We start from the raw sequence: 14,352 nt of genomic DNA, 5'->3' as shown, positions 1-14,352 counted from the left end.
GGACACAAAACATTACAGGAGCCAAGGGCCCAGTGCACCTGCTGCTAGGTGGTGTCCCCTAGACATGACAGGTAAAGTCTGTGAACTCTCAACAAGACCAGCACAATGGCAACACCAACTAACATGCAAACGTGGATGGGAAATTCCACAGGGTACCATGCCTATGTGGAAAAACAATGAGTGCTGTGAGGAGAAATAGTTTCCTTCAGGGAAGAACTACTACACAGTGTGTCTAAACATGTCAACCCTGAACACACATGTATTCAAGCAAAGCTAAATGGATTCAGTAGAACATATTCATACATATATACCTTCTCTCTCTCTCTCTCTCTCTCTCTCTCTCTCTCTCTCTCTCTCTCTCTCACACACACACACACACACACACACACACACACATATACATACATACATACATATTCATACACATATACACATATATATACATATATACATATACTACACACACATACACACACATATATTCTATTACTTTGAATTCTGACATTTTAAAATGTCTGGGGAAAATACATCATATATGTGTAATTGTACATATATGTAGCAAAAAGAAAGAGTTCATTAATTTGGGAGAGAGATATGGGACTTTAGAGAGATTGAAGGGTAAAGAAGGGTGAGAGTAGCCTAGATGCCATGCTCTTGAAGGAAATTATCAAAGTAAATAAAATTTTTAAAAAGAAATGGAAATATCTCAACCACAAACTCTTTGGCCTACAACAGTCTCATTCCTGTCTGCAAGGTATGCTAGTGTGCAATGGTGACTGAAAGACTGGGAAAGTGACTGACCTACATCTGATGTGACTTAGGGTCACTCCACTAGATGGAACCCATACCCAACACTGGCTGGGTGACCATGAACTTGCAACTAGATAGTCCTGAAATGTAGGATAAAAAGAATACTACTCTTTTTTAAGGTAACAATAAAATGACTCCTAATGATATTCTGTTCAACTCATAGATCAGTACCTTGCTATGCTATCATCAGAGAAACTTTCTCCTGTAGAAGACAGGAATAAAGACAATATACTGAGAATGAGAGACCTTGAAATAATCAATCCTAAATTTATCAAAATGTCCCCTTATTGCACAGGGAATTGTGCAGGGGGAAAAAAGGGAGGACAGCATGTAAGAGTCAAAGGAGACAGAGGACACCAGGAGAAAAAGACCCTACAAATTCCACAAGATCTACACAAATAGAAATCAGAGAGATTGAGGCAGCATGCACAGCGCCTGCACTGTCTGCTCCAGATGGGGTCCTAGAGCTGAAAATAATCTCTGCAGATCTAGGCACATCCTCTCCCACTGAGGCCAAGACAGCCAAGCTAGAACAAAGCATTCCGCAGACAGGCAACAGCTTTAAGGATATCCCTGACCCCCACTCCAGTTGTTTGAGACCCACAAGAAGACCAGGCTCCACATAAGCTACAGATGTGCGTGGAAGGTTCACCCAGTGCATGCTCTTTGGTTGGTGATTCAGTTTCTGAAAGCTCTCAAGGGTGCCCTTCAGGAGCCCCAATCCTGCCCTCAACCATTCCATAAGAGTCCCCAAGCTCTATCCAGTGTTTGGCTGTGGTGTGTCTGCATCCATCTGAGTCATGACTCCACTGCAGGGTGGAGTCTCTCAGAGGACAGCCTTGCTAAGCTCCTTTCTGAAAGCGTAATAGAAGACGAGTTAATAGTGTCATGGATCGCTGCTTGCCTGTTCAGTGTGTAGCCAGTGATCTGGTTATTGCCTGGCCATTTTCTCAGTCTCTGCTCTATCCCCACCTCTCCATTTCTTGCTGAGAAGTGGGACCTCGTGAAACCGAAAGTGTTCTGTAAGCCAAAGAACACTGTCCACAGGACAAAGCAGCAGCCTACAGACCGGGACAGGATCGTCGCCAACTCTATAGTTGACAGAGGGCTCATATCCAAAGTTGATAAAGAATTCAACGAAGTAGACACCAACCCTAATAACCCAATTAAAAATAGGGTACGGAGCTACACAGAGAGTTCTCACCAGACAAATCTCAGATGGCCAAGAAGCACTTTAAAAAAATGTTCAACATCCTAAGTCATCAGGGAAATATAAATCAAAAGGACTCTGAGGTTCCCTCTTACCGCCGTCAGAATGGCTAAGATGAAAAGCTCAAGAGACAGCACATGCTGGAGAGGATGTAGAGCAAGGGGAACACTCCTTCACTGCCTGCGGGAGTGCAAACTTGAACAACCACTTTGGAAATCGATTTGGCTGTTTCCCAGGAAACTGGGAATAGTTCTACCTCAAGACCCAGCTCTAGTACTCCTGAGCGTATACCCACAAAGTCCCCGATATCCCACTTTCTCAACTAGGTTCATAGCAGTTTCATTCGTAATAGCTGGAAACTGGAAACAACCTAGGTGTCTCTTAACTGAAGAACGGATAAGACAAATGTACATCTACACAATGGAATGCTCTTCAGCTACTAAATACAAAGACATCATGAACTTTGCGGGTAAATGGATGGAACTTCAGAATATCATCCCGAGAGAGGTAACCCAGCCACAAAAGGGCATGCATGGTATGTGCTCACTTATAAGTGGATATTAGCCATAAAACACAAGATACCACCACTACACTACACAGACACAAGGAAGCTAAACAAGAAGGAAGGAAGCCTGAATCCTGCTTAGACCGGGGAATAAAATAGTCGTGAGCAGTAGATGGAGGCGATGGGAAGGGGGATGGGGGGTTCAGGATCTGGTGTGGGGAGAGACAGGATCAAGGGCCAAATGGCCATGAGGATGAATGGAAATCTGCAGATCTATATGGAGGTAGGGGATCTTGAGGATGTGCCAGAGACCTGGGATAGAAGAGGCTCCCAAGAATCCTTAGAGGTGAACTTAGCTGACAATCACAGCAGAGGAGATGTGGAACCTGAAGAGGACACCTCCTGTAGCAAGGCAGGAGCCGCAGTGGAGGGATAGGGACAGCAGCCCACCCACAACTTTCAGCCCCAAATTTATCCTGCCTACAACAAACTAACGTTAAAGGTAGGCTGCGTGTTCAGGGGTAGATGGCCAGCAAAAAACAAACTCACTGGTATGTTTGGAGGCTCCTTGTCTCATAACGTCATGTCAGAGTTCTCTTCTCTGAAAAACATTATTTTTTTAATGTACATATTTTCCTTCTCAGACCTTTGCATGCATTGACTTTCAGTCTAGTGTTTCTATGGGGTTCCTGGTGTGGGAACAAATGGATCTCTATTTCTTGTGTCTTCAGTCTAGTGTTTTTATGGGGTTCCTGATTATGGGCCCTAACAAATGGTTCTCTGTTTCTGGTGTCTTTTCTTGGATTCTTTTCCTTCAGTTTGTTGGTTTTGTCCAATTCCTATGAGTTATGTTTTATTCCATTTTGTTTTACTTTATTTTATTATTTTATTTTGTTTTTAATTCCTTAGAAAACCTGTTTGTTTTCTATTGAGAGATCCAAGAAGGGGTAGATCTTGATGAGAAGGAAGGTGGGGACAAACTGGAAGGAGTGGAGGAAAAGAAAAACATAACCGGAATATTGTGTGAGAAAGGAGCTAATTTCAATAAAAGAAAAGAAAAAATCAAAGGAGGAACTCAGTCATAAAAAAAAAGAAAATGTAAAGTAAAATTACCAAGTCAATGTTCTGGAGCTGTGAACTGATCTCTTAAATCTCGGTCAAGCAGATTGCATCCACATGCAATGTGGTGGATTGTTTTAAATAAAGATTCATTTTTCAGTAGCTAATTGGCAAAGTGGCCTGCTCAATTATGATACAGCAAATGTGATTTCTCATCTTGTTTTGGGCAGACATATTTAAGGCTCATTTATGAAATCATGGCCCAAGTCAACTCTTCTGTTCATTTAATTAAGGGCTGCTATCCTTGAAAGTTTTGTTCCAATATAAGAATATGGGCAAATTCCTTCTAAATCTATATTGTCTTCTTCTGACTCCAAAATGATGCCTGACAGTGGTGATCATGATAGTTGCTTAGAGAAAATCATTCCATAATACCTTTTTACTGTTATTTTTATAATTAATCTTAAAGCCAAAGTTTATCTTGTTAGTAACAGCACGTGAAACTCACTAGGCAGAAAGATAAAAAGGCTATAGAGCAATAAATGATGTGGAACAGTAAGTGTTGATCCCAGATCTTAATGCACATTTTGCTACTGAAGTGGTCATCACCCAACCTGTAGCAGTTTCAGCAAAGCTTTTCAGCCATTCCACACACTTTAGTGGTCAACAGATTTCTAGGTTCCACAATCTTTTGATCTTTATTGATTTATTTAGAAATAAGTTATTAATGAAAGTCTGTTAAGTTACCTTTGAAGGAAAGAAATATGAAATGTCTATGGGACCACAGCTGATGGCTCTATGCCCTGGTCTGCCGTCAATGCCACTGAGGAAGAGTAGGCTGACTTATCCAGACCTCCCCTGCTCTGTCAGAGCATGGCCACCTGTTCTGAATGGATGAACTTAGGGTTAAAAGTTCATAAGTAATTCTCACCATGCAAACTTTTTCCTTAACACTCGTGTATGTGTGTTTTAAGATTTCTTCCCACCTATGTCTGGCCTTACTTTCTCAAGCATGTGACTGACGATCAGAAACTCCCTATCTGGCTTGGACTTTTCTACTTCCCCCTCACTCCAAAGATATATTTTCTACACCACAATGCTCTCGTTATCATGAGAAGTAGTCACATCATTTTCACTGGACAGCTGAGGCTTTCTAATTCTCCCAGTTCAAATCACAAATCTTTGTTTAGATTATATGTCAATGACTTTCTCCCTACAATGTCTCATAGGAGAAATAAAGCTATAATCTAAAGCCTACCAAAAACATAGTTGTATTGAGCATTGGTCTGTTGCTGTGTGTTATAATGCTAAACAAGGGCCCCCAAGATGTGGTTGCCCCCAACGAGGAGATCCTCATGTACTACGCAAAGTAATGCTATGCAACTTTACCCCCAACTTATTCCTGACTGGTCAATAAAGATACCTAGAGCAGGTTTCCATTCGTGGGGGTTGGGGGTCTGAGGAGGAGGTCTCAAAGAGGAGATGAAATGGTAAAAGAAGCAATACAACACCGTGGGATCAGTGGATTGTTCTATCTTGGGGCTATTGACAGAGAAATGGACAAAATAGCACAGAGGGTAAATACCTACCCAGCTCTGTAACCTTTAAGGCTTGATATAAATATAAAGGTTTTGTGTCTTTTATTTGGGAACTAAGTGATCTAAGCCGGGGTAGAAATTCCCAACTAATATTTACCAAAATATAGCTGACATTTCAAAATTTCTGAACAAAAAACTCAATTCGTGATGAGCTACGTTTTAATTCAAGTTGAACCTTGTTCTGACTTAGTACACCTACTTTATTTACTACGTATAATTTTAAAAATCAGCTTTGTGATTTAGTTATGTGTGTAAACAATTCGAATTACTTGCATAAGTTGACAATTATTATGCCTATCACATAGGAACATCAACAGAACCTGTGTCCCGTGTTAAGCAGAGCTATAAATTGGTTTCAAAAAGCCACGTAAACAAATTCTTCCATTTTAACCATAGGCACAATAGCTAATGCTTTATAAGGAAAAATAAGCTATTTTATTACAGTAATAAGAAACTTTCCAGAAAAAAACTAAAATAAAAAGACCATCTATCCTTCAGTGTGTCTGATAATTTCATAACTCATGAATTTTTATGTGTCAACATTCTGTTTGATTTAAGGATGAATTCTGAGGTTAGTTGAACCTTAAACATCAACAATATCTCTTATGTTACTATTTACTACTCTTGAATACACTCATCACATCAAACCTGTGTTCTCATGAAAAACACGTGAGGTTTCCAGGAGAAAAGTCAAGATAAATATTTCTTCAATTCATATGTTTAAAAATAAATTGATGATTATACAGGTAAAAGTCACTGAGATTTTGTTACTTCCTCCTCCAAGGGATCTGGTAAATATGAATTTTCACTGGGAAAAAATGATGGGTGAGAATCATGGAAACATTGAAGGACTGTAGAACGGTATGCATTCCTGTGGATTATTTCAATAACACAACATTTACTCCTGTCATATTCAATATGCACTCAGGAAGCCTCCATGCATAATTTATAATGGCTAGGAAAACAAACTCCACTTTACAGCAGAATGATGATACACAATTACAAAGAAATGAGCCTACCCAAGTTTACTAATATTGCTATTACAAGGAAAGGGTTTAAATGGGCTGGTCATTAGTGTCAGAACGCAAATCCATCTACCTTGAAAAGCAGCTGCATTCCGAGATATTAGCAACTTTAGTGTTGAGCTGGATGTCTGTAGCACCTGCTGCAAATCCTGCTGAGCGGCAATCTGGTACTGCTCCTCCATCTTCCTGGTACAGCACGTTGGGTTTTTGGATAGGCACACCTGAAGATCAGGTCCTGAAAGACAAATGGTATATTCCACAATGACTCTCAGTCCATCTAAGAAACGTGACGGTTTACAGGGCAAGTGTTATGACTAATCCTGCATGCTGCAAGTATGCGTACAGTGTTAGAAACTGATTCTTAAGTGCATTTGTTATCAGAAAAATTACCTACCAAACACTATTATCACATAAAGTCCAGTATCCTTGGGATGCCAAGAGGCTCACACCAGGCTTTTCCACGAAGGTATTCCTCTTTGCACTAAATGTTTAAGCAAGGTGGGCTACCTGGACTTTATATAATGCTCCATGCAAGTTTGTTAGAATTGCCTAAGAACACTTTTTCTTTTTGTCCCGTGGAGCTTCAGAGCTCCCACATTAGCTCGACATTAACTAATATTATTACTGAAATAAACAAAAGTAAAATATGTTTGCATGCATCGACGTACACACATATCACTGTGCCAATGTAACCCTTTCAAACTCTTGCCCAACATCCATAGAGATCATCTGAAGGCTCTTTAAAGTTCTTCTCAAAAAAATGAAGCTAGGTAAAGTCACTCTGTTCTTTCCGGCAATATGGGATGCCAACAACAATGCTGGCTTTACAAATGCACAAAACAAAGAAAGAATATTAAAAGCAGTAAGGGAAAAATGTCAAGTAAAATATAAAGGCAGACCTATCAGAATCACACCAGACTTCTCGCCGGAGACTATGAAAGCCAGAAGATCCTGGACAGATGTTATACAGACCCTAAGAGAACACAAATGCCAGCCCAGGTTACTGTATCCTGCAAAACTCTCAATTAACATAAATGGAGAAACCAAGATATTCCATGACAAAACCAAATTTACACATTATCTTTCTACAAATCCAGCACTACAAAGGATAATAGATGGATATTTGATCACATTGTAAACCCTGAGATTGTGAACTGAGAAAATCTGTTTCTTGTTGTGGTGTGCCTCAGCCCTCAGCACACAACTTTAACCAAGAGCTCTCTGTAAACAAGAGCTAAATAAAGTCAACCCTAGGTCAAGAAGTGGAGCAAGCAACCAGAGGACAGGGACTGAACAGAAGAAAACCCAGGAAACAGAAAGAAGGCCTTTGAGTTGAAGGGCATTTAAGACAGCATGGAGAAGGAGAGGAGCTTTTTCCTTCTGGGACTTCCATGGAGCAGGAAGGTCGCTGGGTGCTTTTTCTGCCTCTCTGAGCTAGCAGGCTGTCAACCCAGCGTCTGACTCCTGAGTCTTCATTTGGTAAATCAAAGGTTCGGGATTTTACAAAACAAGATGTGAAGGTGCTAGAGGAGATTAGAAGAGGGTGTTGTCTCCCCTGAAACTGGAGTTACAGGAGGCTGTGAACCTCCTGACCTGTACTAGAAACTGGTCCTCTCGAAGAACAGCATGTGCTCTTAGCTGACAGTCCATCTAGCCATGACATGTCTTTCAAATAAAAAGTCATCACGTAGCATCTTTAAAAAAACAGTGTTGGCTTTAGTTTACCAAAGTTAAGCAAGAAATGACAATATTTGAGCATTTTACAAAGCTAAGAAGAGCCAACTCTCTACAGACATCGCAATAGGTAAAAGATTGACATCTTTTCATTTATCTTACCTAAAAGTGATATACAAGCAAATTCTATTTCAAAGAATAAAATTGACTCTTGGGTTTTTCCTAAATGGAAAAATTGGTGGACTAGTGTTCAGAAAAGCAAAATAATAAATAGGAAAGAGAAACAACTAACATTGAAGCACATAATCCTATCTAGAGTAAGAGTAACTAGAAGGATTTTAAAATAACCGTGGTACATTAGTGCAAGCATGTCTCCAGAAGGCAGCATTGTTCTCTACCTCAAATTTAATATTGATGACCTCAAAATATGTCCTGAACACCACCTGCATTGGTTTAAATAGGAACGACCCTATATGCCCATGTATTTGAATGTATAAGTCACCAAGTAGTGGCTCTATCTGAAAGAATTAAGAGGATTAGGAGGCATGGCATTGTTGGGAAGTCTCTCTCCTCTCTCTCTCTCTCTCTCTCTCTCTCTCTCTCTCTCTCTCTCTCTTTCTCTCCCTGCCCACCCCCCACATGCCACCCCACCCCTGCCATGGACCGTGATCAAGTTCTCACCTACTGCTCTAGCACCCATCTGCATGCCACCATGCTCCTGCCTTGATGATCATGGACTAACCACTGAAACTGTAATCAAACCCCCAATTAAACATCTGTTTTGTTTTGTTTTTATAAAACCTACCTTGGTTACAGTGTCCCTTCAGAGCAATAAAATAGTGCCTGAGACACCATGTTTCTGTTTCTCCCCCCATCTATGCATGGCCAGGATCATAAACCACTGTGATCTTCCCTTCAGAACCTACTCTTGTTCTGTTCCTCATGTTCACCAGGTTGCTCCTCCCTCTGTCTAAGACACTCTTGTCCTACACTTGCAGGAAGCACGCACCTCCCTCTGGTTGATTCTTAGACATAGTTCTTTCGGTCTGTGCTTCATCTTTCCAGAGGATACCTCACAACCTCCCAGACAGTTCAAGCCTTATAGCATAGATCTGTAAGAGGACTTCTCTCCACTACAGTTATCATGTATAAAATTTTATATTCTTTGATGTGATACCTAATTACAGCGCTCCCACTAATACTGAAAAGCCCCAAATAGGAAATGTTCCACTTGTCAGTTGTCCTAGTTACGCAGGGCATGCTTAGTACATTATAAAGAGTCAATAATATTATGCATAATACCCTTTAATATTTACAGCAACTTTATGATATTTTCACCATTACTGTCACATTTCATGTACAAAGAAACAGGGTTTAAAAGAGGCTTCACACTTCCTTGTATGAAGCTGAGGATGTGTAGCTCAGTAGTAGTGTTTGGTGCACTCAAGACCCTTGTTCAATCCCTAGCACCTCAGAAAGAAACATGGTTCTTTTATACTGGTTGGGTAGGGTAGCACACACCTATCTCAGGAGAAAATAAGTAAAAAGTCAGCCTGGGTTACATAACGTGCACCAGGTTAGACCAGGTTAGCCTGGTATACATAGGGATCTGCTGTCTTAGAAAAGGAAAGGGAGGGAGGGGGCACACAATTATTCAGTGTCACACACCAAGACTACACAAATGGTAGCACTGACTCCCAAAATCATAATCGACACCATTATTCTACCGAGAGGAAAGCAAGTCTTAAGCCTATAATCAGCTGGTTTATGTGTATAACTGGCCATTTCCTCTCCCTACTTAGGAAGGAGGCATCTGTTTGGAAGGCTGCAAGATAACAAATTTAAGGTTAGGAACTATCAAACGAGATTTACTCAAAATAAAACAGTCTAAAATATAGCTACAGAGCACTCATTTGCCTCTTTGCCCAATTTTCAATGATGGAAACTACAATTAGAAAAATGCTACGAACTGTTCCCAATGCGATTGTAAGCACAGAGCCAAGAACACGCTACACTGGGAACTCAGAGCAAGCGCGGGAGCCTTCCTTCCATCTCTTGGAGGAAATGCAGATCCTTGTTAACAAGAGTCTGCACTGAAGGAAGCTTTCATTTACAATCTTGAAATTTTATAATGGCCAGGCAAAGCTCAACTCAAAAGCTATCTGAAATACTATACCACAGTTCAAAGGTCGGCTCCTTTTAATTGTACACGTTTTAATCACTATCGCCTACAAGGCTTGCTTGAATGACTTAAAGTTGAAGTGCCTGTGCAAGCAAAACCAGAGGTGGTTTTAAAAAAAGCCTTCCCTCTCCTCGAATGCTCATCCAACAACAGGAAGGATTCTAAAATAAGGGAATCCTGAGGGAAAAGACCATACATCCGCTGTTCAAAGTGTAAGTACGAAGGCCTTGATAAGATGCTTGTTGAAAAAAAGACCACACTGCAGTTCTTGGGCTGTAAATAAAACAGGCGTCAGAAGAAAGCAAAGCCAGAGAGAGCACAAACATGCTACAAATAACAGGAGGGTTTTTTTTCTTTTTCTTTTTAAGATATCAAAGCCAGGCTTCAAGGAACACGGTATCATCCCAACCTACTCTGAAATGGCGAGACAGCCCAGGCTGCAGAGCAGGCGTCCTGTTCCTGGACAATAATTTCAAACTCTGCAGGGAAAGCTAACAAGAAAACAATATTAAAAATAAAATAGTAAGCACTTCTTCACAGAAGCCATCGTCAGCTACGATAGCTGAAGCTTTTCTAGGTTCTCATCCAGGAGCAGCAGGGTTGACTAATTCCTGTCTGTTCCCAACATAAAATACTCACAGCCACCAGCCTGCCTGAGTATTTATTGAATGTGTTAAAACAGGAACACTGGGAGGCATTCTGCTATGGCAGTGATGGTAACTGGGTGCCTTTTCATTATTTCCATATCCTCACATATAACCAGACAGAACCAGAAAAGTTTCCTTAAAAATCAAAAAACTAATAACACACACACACACACACACACACACACACACACACACACAACAAACTAAAACCCTCACAACATGGAGAATATGCTATCGCCAAAGCTTTAAGCTATGGATAAGAAAGTAACAGCTAGCATCAGAATTTAGGAGGGAGCAGGCAAAGGAAATGGCAGGCAGTGAAGAGTGTAAATCCCCGCCATAGCAGACACAGGAAAATACAACCAGTCAACTTGGGAACGTGCATGACAACCTCCTCATGGAAGGCAGGAGTGAACAGAGCAGTCAAGACCCCAGGGACCCAGGCAGGACTCTTTCTAAGGACAGAACTCACTTGGTAGTGAAGCTTTTGGAAGTAGGACTCGAAATGTAAGTGAGCCAGGAGACACAGACCAGGCTAACAACGTTCTAGAAGGTGAGCTGTGGATGTACTAGCACAGTGGCAAAATCTTGGACAGCATAATTAGCAACATAAGAAAATTAGTCAACTAAGGAAATGCAGGAAAAAAAAAACCACATCATTGAGCTCGCTTGCTTGCTTGCTTTTCCTTTCTTCTTCCATTTTGACTTTTGAGACAAGGTCTCACCGCAGACTTCAGGCTGACCTAGATAGAATTCTCTGCGTAGACTTGACTGGTCTCAAACTCATAGCAGTCCTCCTGTTTCTGCCTCACAATTCTAGTGTTACTGACTTAGTGTACCACTATGTCATTTCAAGCAGCCATATTCTTAAATCTTACCCAAGAACAACAGAAAAGGAAATTCTTTAAAGTTTCAAAAGCTATGTTTTGAGCCTGTCTTGAAAAAAAATTTTTAAGTAAACCAAGAAGAATGAGGAACAGAAAATATTAATGTCAAATCTCATACACATTGACTATGGTAAAAAGGAGTAATGGAGAAAGGGTTGCCCACCAAGAACACACTGAAGAAAGGCTGCCTCACAGAGTCAGATCAGAGAGTTAGCTATGATGCTTCAGAACCTACTTGAAGATAACGAATGGAATGCCACACAGAACAACGGCATGAATTGTAGTTAGGAAACCTCGCAGTCAAGGTGACAGTACTCAGGGAATAGACGGAGATGAGAAACAGCTTCTGTGTGAAGACTCTAGTGGGAGAAACACAGAGGCGGTAACACGGAAGTGTGCTATGAGAGGAAAAACAACAGTTATAAAATCTCAAAAAGAGTGAAACAAAATTAAAGGGAGGTACAGTTCCTCCAGAAGACAGTGAGTGGTCTGTGAGAACTGGCTTAAATTGGCATTTGTGAAATATTAAAATTCTATCACCAGTTCTACTCTGTATTTTTGGAAATTTGGAATACTTTTTAATGTGGAAGGAATACAAATGTAATGAAAACAAGATCAAATCAAACCCTGTAATCTTGAATTTTAAATATAAAAAAAAATCATCAATTCCACCTCCCGTCAGTCAGAATGGCTAAGATCAAAAACTCAGGTGACAACAGATGCTGGCGAGGATGTGGAGAAAGAGGAACACTCCTCCATTGTTGGTGGGATTGCAGACTGGTACAACCATTCTGGAAATCAGTCTGGAGGTTCCACAGAAATTTGGGCATTAAACTACCTGAGGACCCAGCTATACCTCTCTTGGGCATATACCCAAAAGATACTCTAACATATAACAAAGACACATACTCCACTATGTTCATCGCAGCCTTATTTATAATAGCCAGAAGCTGGAAAGAACCCAGATGCCCTTCAACAGAGAAATGAATACAGAAAATGTGGTACATCTACACAATGGAATATTACTCAGCTATCAAAAACAATGACTTCATGAAATTCATCAGCAAATGGATGGAACTAGAAAATATCATCCTGAGTGAGGTAACCCAATCACAGAAAAACACACATGGTATGCACTCATTGATAGTAGATATTAGTCCTAAAGCTCAAATTACCCAAGATACAATCCACAAACCACATGAAGTTCGAGAAGGACATCCAAAGTGCAGATGCTTCACTCCTTCTTAAAAGGGGGAACAAAAATACTCATAGGAGGGGATATGGAGACAAAGACTGGAGCAGAGACTGAAAAAGTAGCCATTCAGAGCCTGCCCCACATGGAGATATATATATATATATATATATATATATATATATATATATATATATATATATCTCCACCAAAACTAGATAAGATTGATGAAGCTAAGAAGTTCATGCTGACAGGAACCGAATATAGATGTCTCCTGAGAGACACAGCCAGAGCATGACAAATACAGAGGCAAATACTAGCAGCAAACCATTGGAGTGAGAATGGGATCCCCATTGGAGAAATTAGAGAAAAGATTAAAAGAGCTGAAGGAGATTGCAACCCCATAAGAACAACGATGCCAACCAACCAGAGCTCCCAGGGACTAAACCACTACTCAAGACTATACATGGACTGACCTATGGCTCCAGCTGCATATGTAACAGAGGACGGCCTTGTTGGGCACCAATGGAAGGAGAATCCCTTGGTCCTGCCAAGGCTGGACCCCCCCCCCGGTGTAGGGGAATGTCAGGGTAAGGAGGTGGGAAGAGGTGGGTGGTTGGTTGGGGGAACACACTCATAGAAAAAGGAGGATGGGGATGGGATAGGGGGTTTATGGATGGGAAATCAGGAAAGGGGATAACATTTGAAATGTAAATAAAAAATATCCAATTAAAAAAGGAAGAAGTAGTATAGTTCTGGGGCTAGAGAGATGGCTTAACAGTTAAGAGTACTGTCTACTCTTCCAGAGGTCCTGAGTTCAATTCCCAACAACCACATGGTGACTCACAACAATCTCTAATGGGACCCGATGTCCTCTTCTGGTGTGTGAGTAACAGTGCACTCACATACATAAAATGAATAAATAAATCTTTAAAAAATGAAGTATATTTTCTAATGTTTGAGGAAAGACCTAGAAGTCATGACTCAGTGTAGAGAAAAGGCATCCCCAGTGCCCAGGTCATGGCCAAGACATGACATTTCTCTCAATAGGAAATTTGGTCTCTTTACGGAATGGCTTGGGACCTAGAGAGATGGCTTCCCTATTAAGACTACATGGTGTACTTATAGAGGACCTGAGCCTGGTTCCCAGCACCCAGGTCTAGAGGTTCATAGTCTCCTGCAACTGCAGTTCCAAAGCACATGATGCCTTCATCTGGCTTCCATAGACCTCTGAATTCTCACGCACATAGAATTCTCTCTCTCTCTCTCTCTCTCTCTCTCTCTCTCTCTCTCTCTCTCTCTCTCTTTCTCTCTCTCTCTCTCACACACACACGCACACACACACACATACACACACATTCACACATTAAACTAAAATAAATCTTTAGAAAAATAATTAAATGGTTTGGGGCATAAACTAATTAAGAGAATAGCTGCTAAAATATATTCACCTGCTAGTAGAGAAGTACTATCAAGATCCCTCCCTCATCATAGAAGAGTAATCTGGAACTAGATTAGTCTGGTAGAACTAGCGTGATAAAAGGCCGCAGGCCTGGGACTTAC

General features: G+C 40.8%; 1 protein-coding gene across 5 annotated transcripts in view; it reads right to left on the bottom strand.

Annotated features, from left to right (window-relative positions):
* The window catches only part of Gpc5 (glypican 5), a 1,436,787-nt gene that overhangs the window by 1,367,947 nt on the left and 54,488 nt on the right, over positions 1–14,352 (bottom strand). For all 5 annotated transcript variants that reach the window (XM_039093413.2, XM_039093414.2, XM_063274345.1 and 2 more), the window contains one exon: positions 6,281–6,442. In XM_039093413.2, the coding sequence (XP_038949341.1) occupies positions 6,281–6,389 (109 nt within the window). In that variant the 5' untranslated portion in view covers positions 6,390–6,442. The remainder of the gene's footprint in view (positions 1–6,280; positions 6,443–14,352) is intronic.

Source organism: Rattus norvegicus, chromosome 15, assembly GCF_036323735.1.
Source record: "Rattus norvegicus strain BN/NHsdMcwi chromosome 15, GRCr8, whole genome shotgun sequence".
Taxonomy (NCBI): Eukaryota; Metazoa; Chordata; class Mammalia; order Rodentia; family Muridae; genus Rattus; species Rattus norvegicus.
This window is presented reverse-complemented; position numbering and strand designations above follow the sequence as displayed.